Raw genomic sequence first — 20,765 nt, forward strand, 5'->3', positions numbered from 1 at the left:
TCTGAAGCTGGAAACAGGGAGAGACAGTCAGACAGACTCCCGCATGCGCCCGACCGGGATCCACCTGACACGCCCACCAGGGGCGAGCTCTGCCCACCAGGGGGCGATGCTCTGCCCATCCTGGGCGTACCCATGTTGCGACCGGAGCCACTCTAGCGCCTGAGGCAGAGGCTACAGAGCCATCCCCAGCGCCCGGGCCATCTTTGCTCCAATGGAGCCTTGGCTGCAAGAGGGGAAGAGAGAGACAGAGAGGAAAGCGCGGCGGAGGGGTGGAGAAGCAAATGGGCGCTTCTCCTGTGTGCCCTGGCCGGGAATCGAACCCGGGTCCTCCGCACGCTAGGCCGACGCTCTACCGCTAAGCCAACCGGCCAGGGCCATAAAAAAAATTTTTAGGAATTTATTAGGTTGAATACAAAAATAAATAGTCATTCCATTTCTGTATGAAATAAACTAACACATATGGGAAAGTGCATCATTTTACTCCTTTAATATTCTCCTTTAATAATGGCAAAAGATGTTTTCTGTCCTTTGCTATATGTTATCATTATAGTTCAATGTTTTTTAGTGTAAGTCTCTCTTCATGTTAAATAGTTATGGTATAAGAAAAAAATTATATATGAAACTAATTATAACAGAGTCACCATCTGTTATGGGTTGAATTGTGCTCATTCCATTTATATGTCAAAGTCCCAACCCCCAGTATGTCAGAATGTGACTTTATTTGAAGACAGGGTCTTTGTAGAGTAATTCATTTAAATGAGGTCAGTAGGATGGGCCCTTAAACCCACATGACTGATGACCTTATAGAAAGGGCAAATTGTACACAGACATACAACAGAGAAAACTCCATGTGAACATGAAGAAAGCCAACTCCAACCCAAGGAGAGAGTCCCGGAATAGATCCTCCCTCATAGCTTCAGAACAGACCACCATTCCTTCACTTGCCAACACCTTGATTTCAGATGTTTAGCCTCCAGAACTGTGAGCCAATAAAGTCACGTTGTTTAAATCACCCAGTGTGTGGTACTTTGCTAGGATGGCTCCAGCAATCCAATATGCCATCTACGTTATTTTTCCTTTAAATGAAAAGTTTGCCTCTTTGTTTTGGTTGTGGGGGTTGTTTAAAAAAATAAACAGGCCCTGGCCGGTTGGCTCAGCGGTAGAGCGTCGGCCTGGCGTGCGGGGGACCTGGGTTCGATTCCCGGCCAGGGCACATATGAGAAGCGCCCATTTGCTTCTCCACCCCCCCCCTTCCTCTCTGTCTCTCTCTTCCCCTCCTGCAGCCGAGGCTCCATTGGAGCAGGGATGGCCTGGGCGCTGGGGATGGCTCCTTGGCCTCTGCCCCAGGCGCTGGAGTGGCTCTGGTCACGGCAGAGCGATGCCCCGGAGGGGCAGAGCATCGCCCCCTGGTGGGCAGAGCGTCGCCCCTGGTGGGCGTGCTGGGTGGATCCCGGTTGGGCGCATGCGGGAGTCTGTCTGTCTCTCCCCGTTTCCAGCTTCAGAAAAAAAACAAAAAACAAAAAACAAAAAAACAATTGGCCATTTATCATTTTCACACCTAAGAGAAATCAATAAATTTTTCTACGGGAGTAAACATCCAAACTGAAGTAAACTCAAGGTCACACCACCATGAAAAATAGGCCCTGGTGCTGCTTTCTTCTCCAAGGAAGAAAAACTGGTGAGCTCACAATGCCTACACTCTCATAGAGGATGGAGGGGAGAAAGCTAAGTCAAAGCAAGTGCCCTTGTCGGAAGTCTAAATAACCAAGCTGTCTTCTGGCTCTCCCAGCACCAGGAGAAGCTGGATACTCTTCTACATTTACGAAGGCCACAAGGAAATGCGAATGGAGACACAAAGCCCTGAGCCAAGATAATTCTCTAAAACCTGACAGTTTGAAGGGATGACACAGATGGTGAGGTGGTGGTGGCAGGGGACAAAGACTTCCTGAAGAGGCTTTCACTGCATTTCCCAATTATGAGTCAATGGGAGACTCTGCAGAGCTTCTCCCCTCCTCCTGTGATCATCTTCCTGTTTTTCCCTCCTTCATCCTCCAACTCTAAAATAAGCAGATGGTGAAAAGAGCATGATAATATGATCAGGGGCACAGATGGGGGTGGGGCTCAGACCTTTTCTCCACCTCAGGTCTTTGTAATAAACACACATGCTTGGTCCCGAATGTGGAGCAACGATGAGGTAACAGTGGAATACTTCCTTGTTGAACTGAACTGCAGGAACTATTTTTGAGATATAAACCAACTTCTCAAAAAGGACCTCTTTAGCATCAGATAATCATCAGACATGAAGATTTCCAGTAAACAAATCAATAAGAAGAGAAGCTGACATTATTTACATCTATAAAAGACAGGCTAGGGAAGAAAACTGTTCCTTGGTTGGACCAGACTACTGCTTGGGTATGATGTCCGTGAAGACCTGAGACACATGAATAATTGACCTTAAACTAAGTAACTGATCTGCAGCAGCACTCTTAAAAATTTAGGGTTCAACTGAAACATAGACTTTTTGTAAATTCAGTGTTTAATGAAACTCCATTTCCTTAGTCATACTCTTTATTCTGTACTAGGTCACTTGTAAACTTTGAATTAATCTAGTAGGACTCAGTCAGTCTATAACTTCCAAGACTTTGCATGGGTTGGCTAAACAGAGTATGAATAATAATGGCATAAATGGGGTAAAAATGGAAAGTATGTTATAATTTGAAGCATATCTGAGAGTCCAAGAAACTAAAATTACCCACAGAAATAATTCTGAGTTTTAAAATGTTATATCTATATCAGCAGAAAAAGATATGCAAAGATAAAAAGTGCCTCAATCCACAAAAATTATTTTAATAATCAGAGACTCTAAGCAAACCTAGTTTATAAGGTAAATGTTTCCAATACATGAAAACAATCTGAGAATGAGAAAGATTTCATATATAATCACAGCCATGTTCTCCCATAAAAACATATACCTGAAAAAAGACATTATAAAGCTAATTATATGTTCAAGCATAAATGGTAATTAAAAAAAAATATTTTCTAAAGTGCACATGTCTCTTAAAACAAAAACACTCTTAGTAATTTATAGGTTTATACTATAGAATAACAAGCTCAGTATTTCTGTACTGAATTAAGAGTTCTTAAAAGATCTACAGATTCTACCATTCACAAAATCTAAGTGAATGCCTAATAAGATAGAAAAATATTTACAGAAAATCACAGTAGCAATAAATCTTTTGCATTATTATTTATAGTTGTGTTTGTGACGAATACAGCATTGCAAGGCAACAAGCCAGTATTTAAGGGCTGAATGATTTATTCAACCTTAAACATATCAGTCTACTCAGGCCTGGAGTCTGTAATCATTATCGCAGTTTAATCTGTCTTTGCAAAACAAAACTAAAAAAATAGACTGTATGTCTCTGTAATTAATCATTCGTATTTAAAGACAAACTGAACTAATAAAAGGTCCAAAAAAGCAGCACCAAGAACATGTTAATGGTAGACAATGGAATTTGTTTAGAATACCATGTTCTGAAAGTGTCATGCAACCTTCTGTTAAATATTGTGTTCATTCCATTTTGTCATCTCAATTTGTATTCTGGAAGCCCTTAGAAGCTACAGGACTATTTGATTGCAACCACAACACATGTTGGTGTGCAAAAAACCAGATCAGCTGCATAGTAATTCCGTGTGAACCCCTCAAAATAATGGCACTTTGCAAATTCCCAAAAGAGTTGTTGATTCCTACAGCTCAACTTCCTGCACAAAATACACTAGTTGGCATAATAGATCAACCCATAAAAATTATCTAGGGAAACTGAGTGCTGGCCACACATGGCAGAACATACAGCAGCCCTCAGACAACAGTGTACTCTGAGTGGAAGTTGCCATGCTGCGGAATCATCAAAATAAAGCAAACTAGCAGTCATTCTCTTAAGCATTTAGTGTTCATCTTTCGATTACTGCCAGGCACATAAATGTACCCAGGGAGAAAACATGTCTTTAAGAAAATGAAGAATGTTTAAGGAAAAAAACCCCCAAAATAAACCAGAGAGACAGAAAGAGCGAAGAAGAGAAGAAAAGAGAACGGGGCTGCTAAGCAGTTACAGACACCTCCCTCTCCACCCCCCACGAGCTGCTCTAACTTTGGTGAGCAGTACTTTTTTGCAGATGTACATAGTTTCTCCTGACTTTGGCAGTATCAGAGAATTTATATAGTTAGCAGTTCTTGCACAATCTCTCAGAAAAGAACAGCATGCATGTTCTATCCTTCCATGCCAGGCCTTGTTACTCCTATCCACCAATTCTTCTTCCAGTAAATCAATTTACTTGGTTCAGTCTGGTGCTAAAATAAACTACTAGTTCCCCTCCTTCTCTCTTTACCTCCTTTTCAGACACCAGACCTCAGGGATTCTTTTTCTTTCTTCTTTTCTTTTTTCTTCTTTAAATGAAGTGGGAAGAAAGAGCTAAATTACATGAAAACTTTATCTTAATAGACTATAAACTGATGCATGGCATTAAACGTAAAGGATTTTAAGAATGGTAGCTTTTCCAGGTTTATGACTATGATAAATGCAGTTCTCTTATTGATGTATCTGTTCACAACACAGAGCCAGAGAATTCAGAGTATGTGTGTGTGTGTGTATAAATCTAAGACAATCTCAATATCTTAATTATCTTAATTATAAGTCCAAGATAACTAAAGCTTATGTATTAAACCTATTTGAACAATCATCTTTGTTACAGTGATTCATCAAGTTATAAACATATATGACCACACAACTTGTACTTATGAATGCAGCACCATAAGGGCTATTGGTAATCAGCTGCAGTTGGACATCAGTGAAAATGATATCATAGAGTTACTTGACTCCCATGGCAAAGAACTAACCAATGAAGACCTTATGGAACTAGAGCAGCAGATGACAGCATTTAGGGAAGACAATAGGGACCTAGAAACTCCAGAACCAAAAGTTTTCTACAAGTTAGCTGATGCTTTTCATTTCATTGAAGGAGGAAAGTCAAAGTTAGAGGAGTAAGATCCTGATACAGAGAGGTTCACCAAAGTTTAACGTACAGTTACTGAAGACCTGAGATGCTACAGGGCCATTTACAATGAGAAAAAGAAAAGCTCTGTACAAACCTCCCTTGATGCTACTTCTCCAGCATCAGAATGAAACTGACTTCAGCAGCAGAATGAAAACTTGACTCTCTAACACTAGTCCCATCCTCTCCAACAAGTCCACCATCTTCTGCATCATCCAAGAATTTTAAGGTTGTATTTTTAAAATGTTTAGTTATGCACAGAAAGGTAAAAATCAATCTATGTTAAGAAAAACTTCTAAGTTGCACTTAATAGGTAAATGTATCTGTTTGAACTTACACACAAATTCAACTTAAGAACAAACCTACAGAACCAATTTCATTCATAACTCAGGGATTGCCCATAATTCTACCCGGGGTGCCTAGAAGTCATATTTAACACTTTCTGTCCCTTAACATTGAAATGTCTTTTTACAAAGCAAAGTCCTAATAAACTGGAAAACCATTTCTAAAGGGGCCTGATGTAATATTAGACACTGTTAATGTGCCTAACTTTACCCAGATTCACAATAGAGAATGATTCATGGATCCCACAGCCTCAGTTGGACTTCAAAATCAAGCAGTGTGATGCTGCTAGTAATTCAGACTTGAGTTCACGTCCAAGTGGGAAAAAAAGACTTTCAGGACTCAAAAAAGTGTGTGTTTCTTTTACTTTAATGGGAGGAAGGAAAAAAATAAATACTCTTCCAATTCTTCTGATTGTGAAGAGAGTGGCTCAGGATGCTGGGACAGTGATGTGAACTGGTCTTTTGAGCAACTTCTGATGAAAAAAGGGAATGATGCTGGTTTTTTTGTGTCTTTTTATTTTATTTATTTATTTTAAAAATCATGACACCTAGGGAAAATTTACAATGCTAAGGACATTCTCACCTTCCTTTAAAAAAGAAAGTTAAAATAAGACTAACTTTGGCCCTGACCAGGTTGCTCAGTTGGTTAGAGCATCATCCCAATATGCCAAGGTTGCAGGGTCAATCCCTGGTCAGGGCACATACAGGAATCAACCAATGAATGCATAAATAAGTAGAACAACAAGTTGATGGTTTCATTAGAAGAAGAAGAAGGAGGAGGAGGAGGAGGAGGAGGAAGAAGAAGAGGAGGAGAAGGAGAAGGAAGAGAAAAGAGAAGAGAAGGAGGAAGAGCAGGAGGAGGAGGAGGAGGAAAAAGAGGAGGAGAGGAAGAGGAGGAGGAGGAAGAAGAAGAAGAGGAGGAGGAGGTAGAGGAGGAAGAGAAGGAGAAGGAGCCTGACCAGTCGGTGGGGCAGTGGATAGAGCATCGAACTGGGACACAGAGGACCCAGGTTTGAAACTCCGAGGTCGCTGGCTTGAGCGCAGGCTCATCTGGTTTGAGCAAGGCTCACCAGCTTGAGCCCAAGGTCACTGGCTTGAGCAAGGGGTCACTCGCTCTGCTGTAGCCCCCCCTCCCCCAACAAGGCACATATGAGAAAGTAATCAATGAACAACTAAGGTGCCTCAAATAGAATTGGAGCTTCTTATCTCTCTCCCTTCCTGTCTGTCCCTATCTGTCCGTTTCTCTATCTCTCTCTGTCCCTGTCACAAAAAAAAAAAAGAAAGAAATAAGGAAAGAAAGAAGAAGACGAAGACCAACTTCGCATTCACTCTAAAAACACTGGTAAGAATCTTTGTGAGAATCCTCCATATCTGGGAGGCTTGAAACACAAATGAAAAGCAGTAACCACCCACCTTGTTTTATTGTGCTTTGTTCTACTGTGCCTCACAGGTGTTGCATTTTTACATATTGAAGACAAGACCCAGCACCAGCAAAAAGATTACAATTTGCTTTATTGTGGTGGCCTGGAACCAAACCCGTGCTAGCTTCAAGGTGTGCCAATGTACTAACACAAATCACTTGTTTAGCAAAACACCTCCTCGTGATAAAAAAGAAAATACTTAAAAGGGGTTCTTTCAAATTATTTTATCTAACATATGATTATTGTCATTATCTACTGTGCATTTCTGCAAATCTGAAAAAACTATAATCTATTAAATATTTAGCTATGTCATGGCAGCCTTTGTCCATTTTGAAATGGTAACAACAATACGAATGCTGTTTTAACAAAACAAAGATTCAATTACCAAAGTAAAACAGTATTTAACTCAGCCAAAGACACTAGCTTTCCTTCTGTGATAGAAGCAAGGGCTCTTGATGCCTGTGTCACCATCACTCCAAATTCATGCCATGGCAAGTACCTTATTCTACTGAGATTCAAAGAAAAGGGTCTTTAGGATAGATTTCTTTTGTCCTCTTACGTGTTCACATATACTTTGAGGTGAGACACAATCACCTATGTATCTAAATTTACATTGAATAGTTTAACAGCTCTCTTTATCATTTATAATCTTGTTGAAAGCACAGAATCTCTCCCAGTCAGGGCACACAGGAAAAGCAACCATCTGCTTATCACCCTTCCCCCTCCCACTTCTCTCTTTCTCTCTTTTCCTCCCCCTCCTGCAGCCATGGCTCAACTGGAGTGAGTTGGCCCTGGGTGCTGATGATGTCCTCCACGTCAGGCGCTAAGAATAGCTTACTTGCTGAGGAATGGAGCAACACCGCAGGTGGGCAAAGCATCACCCCATAGGAGGCTTGCTGAGTAGATTCCAGTTGGGGTGCATGTGGGAGTCTGTATCTGCCTCTCCTCCTCTCAATAAAAAAAAAAAGAGCACAGAATCTCACATGCACTATCCAGAATGCAGTGTGAAAAGGAAATTATAGGAAAACACATTCCAGTTCTTTTATAAGCAGTGTGGCAAACCCTTCCAGCCCTTTAAATTAAATTCTCCAAACTCTATGAAAGGGAATTCACAGACAGAGACAACTGGAAAATGGGGTCTGGTGACTGCCTTTATTTATTTATTTATTTATTTATTTATTTATTATTTTTCCGAACTTAGAAGCAGGAGGCAGGCATACAGACTCCCACATGCGTCCGATCGGGATCCACCCGGCATGCCCCCCAGGGGGTGATGCTCTGCTCATCTGGGGCATTGCTCTGTTGTGGCTGGAGTCATTCTAGCGCCTGAGGTGGAAGCCATGGAACCGTCCTCAGCGCCCGGGCCAACTTTGCTCTCATGGAGCCTTGGCTTTGGGAGGGGAAAAGAATGATAGAGAGAAAGAAGAGGGGGAAGTGGGAAAAAACAAATGGTTGCTTCTCCTGTGTGCCCTGACTGGGAATCAAACCCGGGACTTCCACATGCCAGGCCGGCGCTCTACCACTGAGCCAACCAGCCAGGGTTGGCAACTGCCTTTAAATGACATTTTTACAGAGCTAAAATGAGCAATAACCAGCTCTATACTGTTAATTCCTATTCACAGTATCTTGCTCACTTGAAACAGACCAGCTATCCTTTCCATGCAGTTTCGACAAGCTGCTGTCATTGTGGGTGGCTTTGCTGCAGCTCCGATGCCTCCAAAGAGGCTTATTGGTTTCTATTCAGGTCCTCTGATGTTTAGCCCTGAGATGACGACTCAGGGCTGTGTATTCCAGGTCTCCAGGTTCAATCTCTTTGTGCCAGGAGCAGAATAAAGAGAGATGCTTGAAATGGAAAAGGACTGAGGTAACCTTCATTTAACAGACTCACCTAAGCTAAGTCACCCATCCCTCATCCTCAAGGGTGCAATACTGGAACTCTGCCCTTGAGGACACCAGGCCAGTGCACACGCCTTCAGCTCCTCTGACACCCTTCTCATCTCCATGTGAACATCGCTCTAGGGCTGGGCCTCAACTTCTTTTTCTAAATGTTTCTTAGCAAGAAAATACTCTGTTCCTTCTTAACCAACTCCTTTAAAGACTGAAACAATTCCTGATTGGCATGAACAAGAACCCGAACTTTGTCAGTGCCTGTAAATTACTCAGTCTTAGCTTTGGTGTATCTGATGTTGCAAGTGGGGAACTGGTGGCTGAAGAGAGAGCATCCTCTGTCTGGAGGGCATAAGAAGGCAGCAAGCAGCCAAGCACAGAGCCCTTCGGATAAAGGAGGTGAACAAGGTTAAGTTTAATGGCTGCCAATGAAGGGAAGGAGAAATGTGGAGAAGGGATACAGGAAGCTTTCTTCTCAAAACAAATGGAGTGGCTTTTCCAGGTGACAACCACTGTTTGGGTCACTGACGAGAGATTATTCATGAGCCCACCAACCAGAAGGTGGTGGTCCTTCAGCCAGGAAAGCAGGTTCTCTCTAGAACTTTCCTCTCCAATTTTTTCTCTACTGAGAAGTGTTAAATGAAGAGATACATTCACCTATACCTGATAAGACTTTATAGCCTTTACATGTGACCTATTATTCTCGGAGATCTAGCTGCCTGTGTTATTTTTCTGGTGATTAAAGTCCTTTTGTTACCATATATATACATAATGTGTGTGTGTGTGTGTGTTTATGAGTTAGGGATCTTGACACCCTCTGTTCAGGGGACAGTTCCAAACTGCTAAGCAGTAACACCTTGCACTTTTAACTGAAATAAAGGCTACATCTCCAAGGGTGTTTTAAATCATGTCACAACAATATCTCATGCTCTACTACTTAACCTTAGTAGCCTCAACCAATTCAAGACCAAGAACAAATTTCTCTCTTACAATCCAAATGCTACGTAGAAGCCTAAGACAACTCAAGCCAGAAAAACACCAGGATCCCAACTCTACCCACTGCCTGCCTCATCCCCGGAAAATAACAACAAAACCAAACGCTCTAAAACCTGTAGTCATCTGCTTGAGTTCACACATTCTGTTATGAAAAAATCCTTTGTAAGAAAAGTCACCCTTGTCTCTCTCCACCTTGTAGGAAAGAGTATAATTATTACAGTCTCCCTTAAAGTTTGAATATTTTAATTATGACATTAACAGCGCACTTTTCACTTCAACTAAAAGTAAACACAACAATTCTGTACCAATTGTAAGGATGATGGTATAAAACCACCCTTGCAGAAAACTAAATTGGTTGACGTCTATGTTACCAAACAACAAATTTAAGAGCTCCCTTACCTGGCGAACAAAACTATTTGAGGTGGTGTCAGATGACGTGCTCCCATCGGACCCTTTAAATCTGTTTTTCCTTCTGGCTCCTTTTCCATATGACTGAAAAAAAAGAGGGAGGGGAGTAAGATTATTGTTAGACCCTCTAAAAGGAGTCTAAGCCTAGTTCTAGAATATGTCAGAGACCAAAACAAGGGATGAATTGCCATCGTGTGGGCATTATTAAGTAGTTATTATTGGGAAAATCACAAATTGCTGAGTATATAGGGAAAAAATTGTCTAGACAAAGCATTTAATAACTGGTGAGTTAAAACAATTTAGGCTGTTAGCACATCTGTTGTCAAGAGGCAAAGCCACCAAAGATAAAATCTTTAAAATAGTTATTTTTAAATAACTGTTTAAGTACAGAAGGGACCTGGGCAGCACCAGTACAGTGAGAGAAAAGGCAACTCGTCAGAACCTGGATAGCATGGAAGCAACAGATTCGTGCATAATGAAATACTGTTGTTCAAGTTCACTGGTGTTGAGCCTCCATTCTTCGCTTTTTGTTTGTGGTTTAATTTGTAATTCCACAAGGACTCATTTTTTGAAGTGGTACTTGCAAGAATTGCACATGGTGGCTGAAGAACATTCTGCAATATGAATTCTGATTGCCTTTAAATTTACACATATAGGTCTAGATGGGACACAAATGAAGTTGCTAGTTCTTCATACTATTGTATGGACACAGAGGCTGCTTTCAGACATGCTGAAATAGCTATGTACGTGGTGACAAATCATATGAAATTAAAATACTCTGTAAAATGCCCATGTTGTAATGTTTGAATGTGATGTAAAAATCTTGCATTTAATTACTTAGCGATTTTCCTGAGAAGGCAAGAAAAATACATTCTATAGAATAACAATAATGAAAAAAATAACATCTAAGAACAGGACATTCAATAATAGGATTGGGCCAAACACAGACATATACAGATGAACTTGCTTTTACTACTCTACTTACGGTTTACACTGAGAGTATCAAAAATAAACTATGCATCAATCTGTGTTTAGTTCTAGGCACAGATAAAGTTATTGTGAATATTGAACATTAAAATATAAGCGAAAAATAGCTCAACATTGAGCTTTACAGTTAAATACGCAAAGTTTGGGATCCTGCTATAGTGGACCCTGAACATGTTTTCTAACCTGTCCAAACATCAGTCCTCTCATCCTTAAAATGGAAATAGTAATGACTTACCCCACAGTTATTTTAAGTATTAAAAAATGTAACATATTTTATAGCATTTGGTATAAGACCTGGCACATGGTAAAGGCTCGATCTAATATATGAAAAAACCAATACCCACATTAGGACTTAATGGTGGGAGAAAATTGGGCTAAAGTATATCATATGTTTAGAATGACTAGGCTCACAAAGACTTCATTAGATTATCAGAATTTACAAAATTTACTTTTATAAAATCACTACATTCAGGTTTTGAAAATGCTGCTTTGTTATATTTTATACATTCATATGGTTTTCATTAAAATGGAAATATAAACCAAAATATATGTAGCACTTAGGCAAGCTGAAATCAATTACAGTACAAACATTCGTGTTATGAGTGATTTAGATGTATTTGCAATCAGCAAGAGGGTGGTATAATCTTAAAGCAAATTTTTTTTAAAATACATTTGTTCTCTTCCAAGTATCTAAGGGATTTATATAATACAAATGTGTTTCCATGGCATTTAATTAACTCTCAACTTCATAAAAGGAAAGATCATCTAGGCTGGGCTTTCATAATGTATTATACAAGGTTCTCCTCACTTAACAGCTTATTCTTCTTACTTGTGTAAACAATATTCAGTAAACTGTTGAAAAATAACATTCTTTCAATAACGTTCTTCCTTTCCCAATCATTATGTAAAGACTTGGAGAGAAGTCTTCCAAGGCCCAAGAACACTAAGATACTACATGAAAATTTCCTTAAAATTAAAAAAAAAAAGTACCTTATTTCATGTGGAAAAAAACATATGACCTGGAAAGCATTTTTGGACCTCACATGTTTCTTTTGGGGGTGGGGGTGAATATTGTTAAATACACTATTTGCTTCATGAGGAGCTTAAATTATCTTTGCAAACTGAGATAAAATATAATCTTATCCCATTGTCATGTGTCCTTCCAGCACCATGTTGAAATGAACAGAAAGAGTGTCTGTCTTTGAAATTTTACTGTCATGTGTTTCAGATTTTTAATGATAAGTAAGTTTTACTAAGTCAGCTGCTTTGTGTATAAGCTGTTTTTGGCTGATCACAATTTTACAACAGGTACTGTGAGAACCACACAATATTTAAGACATTCAGTCACAGGGGAGGCTATGGTTCTTTGCCAGAAATTAAATGCATCTTTTAAAAAAATCACATTAATTTTTCTAGGCCCCCTGGGAATACTGTTCATAAACATTATTTCAGGTGTACTTAGTTACCCATGTAATGTATTCATATTGATTACAGATTTCAACTGCACTAAGATACAGCTTGAACACTAAAAAAAAATATGGTACACTGAAATGTCTACAAAGTGGTGATAGTTTTTAGAAAAATATATTGTCCTTCAATCACTTAAATGTATGAAGAATGATTTATTCAAATTATTTGCTTGGCTTGTTCATGGCTGAATAGTGTTATAGAAAATTCCTATTTATTATAGATCATGTTTATTAAAAGCCAAAATAAATAGATATACTTGATTATACCTCTGCTCTTTTACTAATTTCAGCAGTAATTTCTTTTCTAGAATGTCCTTTTTTTTTTATTGTAAACTGTAGAGCGACTACTCAATGACTAGTTGTTGTTGTTTTTTTATAACAATATCCGGGTTCCAAAAAAAGAATGAAAGCATCTTCTGGAATACAAGTGAATGTTTCTGGAAAATATGGTTCAATCGTCCGTTTTTATGTTCTTTAAAAAATGTTAGTGAAAGTTTATACTACTGTTAAAAAATGAAGTTTCCTTTAATCCAAAGCATATTTAAAATTAAGTTCATATTAATGGAATGCTGAGATGACTTGCTTTTCGGTTATTCTACATCTTTGAAAACAAGGATAACAGTGTCACATCTGAAGGAATTAAATTTACAAAGGAAAGGCCAAACCTCTCCCAAATGGAAAGAGACAAGAAAGAAGTATAGTTTTCTTAGTTAAGGTGCTATTTCAAAATGCAGCTACTTTTATGACCAATGTCTTTTTAAAATATTTTTTAGCAACACCAACTATACAAATACCTGACATATGAAACAGTTAACAATCAAGAGTCACCAGGTTTCAATAAGTAAAAGGGAAAGGAGAAAGGAGTTTGGGCCACAGTACGAATGTTACCCATAATACTCTCCTCAACACATGCAGACCCCTAAGTCCTTCTCCAAACACAATCCGAAAAGTCAGTAATTTCCCTCATCGCCTATAAGTTACGTGCAACTCAATAAAAACAAACTGGCACCATAGCAAAAAGGAAAAAAGAAAACTGTATCTTTAAATTCCTTTATTTCTCCTAAAATATCAACCAAACTAAGATTTCAGAAATGAAAAAAAAGTTAAGAAATTTCCACCAATATATAAATGACATATTAAAAAGATATCCAACATTCATCATGTGAATGAATGTCTTTGTTGATACAAATTATTTTGTTGATAAAATAACTTTTAAACCTAAGCTGTCATATCAAAATCAGCAAATAAATTTTCACATTTCTACAGGTAATTGAAATCAAGTTTATGGTGTGTCTTTGTAGAAGTTGCCTGTGAAGTGAAGATTCCAGCACAGCTGTCCACACAACGGGGCAGCTTTGAGAATGATGTCCCTTCTGTGACTGATGGATATGGTAACAATTTTCCTATCAACAGACTGCTCCCGTAAGCATAATGCTGATGCCTAAAATTAGTTTTATCCCTTTTAGTTAATTTCTTTGACATTTAACCCTTTGAACTGAGAACTTTCCTTATCTTATGGTCAAAAGCAAACAGGGCCAAAACTATCCACAGAGGAATCACACATGAAATCCCCTTTACCAATAGCTTAATATAAATAAGGTTGTTGGATCCTTTACTAGGATAGAAGTTCAACTCCCTAGAAAGCAGGAAACATAAATCGTTTTCTATATGCATCAGTTTACACAAAAGCAGGAAGAAATAAACAGGCAAGCCTGGCAGGTAGAAAGGGCAGAGCAAAAAGGTTAGGAAGCAGAGAAATGCCTAGTGGGGAAGTGCAGGAACAGGGAGGGTGGGAGAAGGCCCGGGCCACTTTTGCCCTCATCACAATCCAGCCAGGCTTGGAAAGAACTTTAAGACAGACCCAGTGACTTGAAGTGGTGTCATGATTAATTTTAATTCCCGTAGTTGTGAAAGTAAGTACACTATTTTCAGGTATAGATATGTCCCACGGTCACAAAATTAAAGAGTTCCATCACCCTCTACAGGGTTAACATATTTTGCTCAGTCTTTCATGAAAAGACCAAGGCTACATACTGCATAATTCAAAGAAATTAAGTACAGCAACAGGTAAACTAAGTATTTATATAAAAAGAAAGACAAGTCTTGGCTGGATGGCTCAGTTGGTTGGAGCATCGTCCTAGAGCAGAGATTGCCAATACAATCTCTGGTCAGGGCACATGCAAGAGCAGATGGATGTTCTTGTCTGTCTCTCCCTCTCTCTCTGCCTTTCTTTCTGAAATCAATACAATAAACATTAAAAAAAAAAAAAAGAAAGAAAAACCTGAAACTAAAAGATTAACTAAACCTCAAATCACTCAAATAGTTAGATATTATATTTCACATTTTAAAACACACTCAGAAATTCTGGTCAGCATGCTGTTATTTATTTAAAAATTTTTTTTGATTCAACCATTTTACTTTTTTTTTTTTTAATTATTTTAATATTTTATTTATTCATTTTAGAGAGGAAAGGGAGAGACAGAGAGAGAGAGAGAGGAGAGACAGAGAGAGATGAGGGGAGGAGCTGGAAGCATCAACTCCCATATGTGCCTTGACTAGGCAAGCCCAGGGTTTTGAACCGGCAACCTCAGCATTGCCAAGTGGACGCCTTATCCACTGTGCCACCACAGGTCAGGCCCAACCATTTTACTTTTATTATTATTATTGATCAGCATGCTTTTAAATCTCGCCCACAGGACACGAGAACAAAAATGCCATTAAAGAGGAAACTGGCGGGGGTTAGGAGTGAAGGTTTTAGGAATTCATAAATAACCATTATGTTCGTAGGTTGCAAGAGGCTGTTACACCTCGGATCTCAGAATGTTTCTGGAAAATGGTATTGACATGGTTCAAGAGCCATGAGAGCATGGCCACTGCTCTTTTTAGCTAAAGCTCCTTGCTACGGATTCAGGATGTTGCATTACCAGGCTGTATTACTACAGCATGCTTGAAAAGCATCTGGCAAACTCAGCTGGGGTGGACCCAGCTGGGTCCTGTTGCTAGGAGCAAAACAAACAGTCCCTCTGGTTCCTGTCTGTTCATTTGCAGGTGTGACTAGAGGTGCCAGCTACTATCTCTTGGAGGCCTAAAGTGCTGAGGTACTACTCTGGTTTCTTGCTTACTTCCTCCTCTGTTGCCATTCTATTCTCAATCCTTTTTACCTACTGCCCAATCACCCAGCCTTCATACATGATTTATTCAACTCCCCAGAGAATTACCAGTGCCATAGTTCAGAATAATGCTGTCCAACAGAAATATAATATACTTCTCACAAGAATTAGGGGCTATTTCAAAATGAATAAGAAGCTATAAAATATCCCCTAATTTTTGTGAGCAGATACATGCCACATACGTAGTTGAAATTCTCTAGTAGCCACATTAAAAATGTAAATGGCAACAGGTGAAATCAATTGTAATAATGTATTTTATTTAACTCAATATATAAAAAATACTATCACTGCAACATGGAATCAATATAAAAATTATCAACAAGATGTTGACTATTCTTTATGTTAAGTCTCTGAAGTCTGGTGTGAATTTTACATGTATAACACTTCTCAGTTCAGAGGAGCAACATTTCCAGTGCTCAGAGGCCGCGTGTAGCTAGTAGCAGCTGTAGTGGACAGCACGAATTTGGGGCTTTGGAGGGAAAGTCCTAAAGTAGCACAACTTTGAAGGTTGACTGCTTCCAAGTTTGCAGTGAAACTGTGCAACAGGTTACCTAAAAAAGCGATGCAATTTGCTTACTTCAGAACTTTCAAGAACTTGCAGTTAGACTGCCACTCACTTCTCATGTAAACAATGCATTCATTTTGTTGATGACAATGTGCTTCAGGGAAAGCGTTGGAGGGCATGAAGGTTCCTCCTCCCCAGGCAGGACATATAAGAGGAAAGTGAGCAGAGTCAAGTCTGTGAATCTCCATCTTTGTTCATATAGACCTTGCAATATAACCCAGAGGTGAAATAGAAAGGATTCTTAAAACAACAACGGCTTAGAGGTACTACTTGCCAAAGAAAATTCCGTTTCCAAGCTGAATTATGACTACTCAGTGTCACAAAAGGAGGGATGCTCCTGAGAGCCCCTTCCTCAGTCAGTTTTACTACTGGCCTGCTCAGAGAGATGGAAGAGATGCCTTTGCCAACTGTTCACAGCCCTATTATGATGCCATAACTTATTAGAGAGAAAATAAGGCAGTGTTTTCCTCAAGTAAAGGATGTGCTATGAACACAAGTCAAGGAAAACTGCTTTCATTTTTGGAATGTCGAGAAAGCACAGAGATGGATGCTGGTGAAGCTATTTATTCCTCTTACCTGATTATAACTCCCATTTCTCCTTTCCTCCTCTCCCTCGTGTGTCTATGCAACTGCTTGCCAGTTACTGTGGATTGAGTCTTTGCAATGTCTCAGGCTTACACAGACCTATCGTATCGATTATCTGTTCTCCCTAGTTTAGGTCTATTACTTCTTCTCCAAACTCTTCTACAAACCTCCCTTTGGGTAGCTCCACCTCTGGCTTCTCAGACTCGAAATTATCTCACAGAGGCTTCCCAGGTGACTCTTCAGAATGAGCTGTCACACGGCTCCTTTGCTGAATCCTATCCATGGTTCTTTATTGTTCAGTACACTGCAGGTTTCAAAGCCTCCAAGATGTGGGCTCAGATTGCCTCGTAAGATTTATGCCTAACCATGCCCAATCTGTAACTTTCCACACTGTTTTCAAGTTAGGGTTATAAAGGCCTGCTTTAAAACTTCAACTTCTGTGATTTTGCTTACTGTATAGTTAGTTAGTTCCCTACCATCTCCCTGAAAATCTCTGTTCATATCTAACCCACCCTTTTCAAGTCTCTTCTCAAATGCCACCTCTTCCATGAAGTCATACAGGTTACACCAAATAGAATGTTTGTGATCTTTCCTCCTGGGGAATCACATGAGATTTAGGCTTCTCTCAGTCCCATGCTATACTTGTCACCCATTTGTCACATTTGCAGCTACTAGAATGTCAATTCTTTTAGAGGCAGAAATCCATGTCTGACTTATTTCCACATTGCAGCTGCACAATAAATATATTTGTTGACTTACTTTTAAAACTATTCAACTCTATAAATCACTAAATAAATTAGTATCTCTTATCTGAATGCAGTCATGCTTTTTGTCAGCCCTAACTTTGATCTTCAGAAATTCAGCAACTCTTATTTTTATCATAAGAATAAAAACTTCTTTAAAAATCTCTGAAGAAAGATCAAAGAGAAAAGAAGGTCTGAAAGTTCTTTCCTCTAGCATATTCAAGACCTTTGTCCTGAAATAACCATCTTGGAGGTCTCTGAGTACATTTCTCACTCTCATCTAACCCCGATAAGGGACTAGATAAAATCAGTAGCCTAGAACAAAGAATTCAGGGCCTCTGGCTGGGGCTAGATGGTAGTGCAGGTGGTTAATTACAAGTACCCACTCTGTACAGCCAAACAGCCCTTTACATCACTGGCCAAGTAGCCCACAGCTTGGAGTCTTAAGACATTTCCCTGCTGGGACAAAAGTTGAGAGACTCTTTACAGCTGAGAGCTGGAGGTGTCTGTAATCCACACTGTACCTGCCAAAGCCTTACGTAAAAGCCACCTTCTGGTTACCCAACGCCTACAACTGACATCTCCTATTTCACAAGAATAGCAAATCGGAATTTTTCCAGAAACCACTAATACTCATCAGAGAAAAAGATGGACCTGGATCTTTCTTAAAATAGCTAACATTTCAGGGCGAATGGAAAAATAAAAACTTGCGTGGCCCCAGCTTCTCTCCCTTCTTAAAAGAAAGGAACAAGGGGTTCTAGGCAAACCCTGGCAAGTGCGGTGAGTGGAGTTGAGCTGTCAAGGCAGCTAAACACCCCAGGTGTGGAGGACGGTGGAGCTGCTGCCGGGAATCAGGGGCCCACCCCCACCCATCACATGCCCCCCACTCCCACCCCAGCTCAGAGCTTAGCCAGAAGGGTCGGTGTGGGAGCCCGAGCTGCGGGAAGCGGGGCCCCTACCGCCCACCCGCACTCACGATCTTGAGCAGGTCCAGTCCGCTCGCCTGGTTCATGTCTCTCCATGTGCCTCTCCCGGGAAGGGGCGCGGAGGGCAGACCTGAGCAGCCCGGGGGCTGCCTCGGGAGACTCTGAGGTCGCCCCCGCCCCTTCCCACTGGATTTTCGTAAGCGGAGAAAAATGGAAGCCGAAGAGCCAGGGCAAGACGAACAAGGGTAGGGTCACCAGCGCCAGGAGAGAAGAGTGGGTGGCAAAGCACGAGGAAGGGAAGGAGGAGGTGGCGGAGGAGACCCACGCAGGCGGGAGCGGCGAGGCGAGGGGTCCCGGCAGCGGAGGCGCGGGCAGAGTGCGCACCCGGCGGCTCACAAAGAAAGGAGAAGGCGCGGCGCTGTCGCTACCTGTGCCGCCGCTCCCAGCGACCCCGCGGGCGCCGCGTTCTCCAGCAGTTCCATCTGCAGCTCCTGTGCCACCGCAGCCGCCGCTGTGGGAGGCGACTTAGACATGTCGCTTTGGACCATTTGCAAAAAGTCGGCTCCAAGCAGCCTCGGGCCCCTCGCGGCGGATCCCTTCCTCCCTCCCCGCCCCGCTCTGAGCACCCCGGGCTCGGCTCCCGCGCCGCGCTCGCAGGCAATCAGGGCGCAGGGCTGGGCCGGGCCATTTGGAAAAGCCACAGGCTGGGGAGCCCGGAGGTGGCCAGAGAGGGGGGCTCCTCCGCCATTCGGTCGGGCCGGGCAGAGTGGCGGCGTGGGGACCGTCCTCGCCAAGAGGGAGGGAGCTGGCGGAGCGCGAGCCCAGGGGGAGGCGCGTCGGGGAGCGAGAGTGACACGGCGGCGGAGAGGCAGGAAAGTTCCCCGCGGGGGGCGCGGGCCGCGTGGGTCCGGCTCGGCCGCTGCGCGTCGCCGTGACACGCGCGCTGGAAAGTTTTCAAAGCCGCGAAAGCGAGGCCTGGCACCGGGGAGGTGCCTTTCCGACGCCCGAGCTCGCCCCCCTCGGCTTCCAAACATCTCCAAGGAGTCCTGGGCGCGGGCGGGGACAGGTCCATTCAGAGGTCAGGAGGCTCTGTCTCAAAGTGAATGTCAGAAATCTGTGAAGGCCTGGAGCGGCCACAGACAGCAAGGGTCCACAAAAGACATCATTCGGCCAGCATTGAAGGCATTTGGTGATGGCAGTTATGGGAGGCAGAAAAGAACTAGGGCTGATGACCTGAGGCCCCCCCCACCCGAAGCTGGCCTAGCCTAGGAAGTACAGATCGACCCACTTCCAAGTCCGAGTCCGAAGTCTCTCCAGTATGATTCCCTTTTATTTTCATCTTTGCTGAATTGCACTACTGACTCACAGAACTGGACATTTTTTTTACAGAGTTGAGAAGTCTTCATGTCATATTTTGGACAAAAGAAACATTTCCTTAAGATCTTGAACTCTTGATAAGAAATGTCATTTTAGAGCATTCGATTCAAAGTCTTCTAATAAGACACCTTTTTCTTTATTTTTAATTAGAGAATGCCTCATTTCAACAACTTTTACTACTGTGGAATTCTCTGTAGAACGTTTTCTAGGCATCAGCATTGTTTTGTAACAATATGGTTTTGTATACTGAAAAGACATAGAAATTTACTACAATAGGCTTCAACCATTTTTTACATGTTCTGTAGTATATTAAATTACTATAGTGTAAATTTGTTCTTCTCAAAATAGACATAGATATTTTAAATCTGTCTCCATCCATCCTACCCTGGTTTGAATCAAGCGTAAAGAATGGCTCTTGGTATGGTCTAAGATTTAGGCACATCCAAAGTGTCATTTATTTGCCTTATCTTTGGTGTTGAAATTATCATTTTTATTTAAATTTTATGGTATGTTAAATAGAAGCACTGACCTATTGGTTTATATGAATAATAGTAAGAAAGCAGCAGACTGGGGATCTGGGAGGCTGTTGTTAGGATATGGATGGGTGGCGAGCCTGAGAGGGAAGGAGCACACTGCTTTGTGAGACTCCCCAAAAACCTGGCTAAAATTTGTTTAAAAAAATCATTTATACTAATTTTTTGTATATGTGTGCATGTGTATATATGCATGTTAGTATGTACTAAAGAAATTATTCATTTGATAAAACTGTTAGTTTCCTTAAAAGAGTGTTTAAATCACAGGGATAACATTACTTCCAGTTCCATATTAGATTGCATGC

The 20,765-nt window shown here is 41.1% G+C and overlaps 1 protein-coding gene across 8 annotated transcripts in view; it reads right to left on the minus strand.

The window, feature by feature from the left end:
* The window catches only part of CACNB2 (calcium voltage-gated channel auxiliary subunit beta 2), a 431,046-nt gene extending 411,012 nt beyond the window's left edge, over positions 1 to 20,034 (minus strand). For 3 of the 8 annotated variants that reach the window (XM_066232417.1, XM_066232418.1, XM_066232415.1), the window contains exons 1-2: positions 18,979 to 20,033; positions 10,097 to 10,189 (exon numbers count right to left, since the gene is read on the minus strand). In XM_066232417.1, the coding sequence (XP_066088514.1) occupies positions 10,097 to 10,189; positions 18,979 to 19,584 (699 nt within the window). In that variant the 5' untranslated portion in view covers positions 19,585 to 20,033. Of the gene's footprint in view, positions 1 to 10,096; positions 10,190 to 18,600; positions 18,932 to 18,978 lie in introns of those variants that run through there. The other 5 variants (XM_066232425.1, XM_066232428.1, XM_066232421.1 and 2 more) reach the window with 3 other exon arrangements.
* Positions 20,035 to 20,765: the final 731 nt, after the last annotated feature.

The sequence above is a fragment of the Saccopteryx bilineata genome, chromosome 5, assembly GCF_036850765.1.
Source record: "Saccopteryx bilineata isolate mSacBil1 chromosome 5, mSacBil1_pri_phased_curated, whole genome shotgun sequence".
In the NCBI taxonomy this organism is placed as follows: Eukaryota; Metazoa; Chordata; class Mammalia; order Chiroptera; family Emballonuridae; genus Saccopteryx; species Saccopteryx bilineata.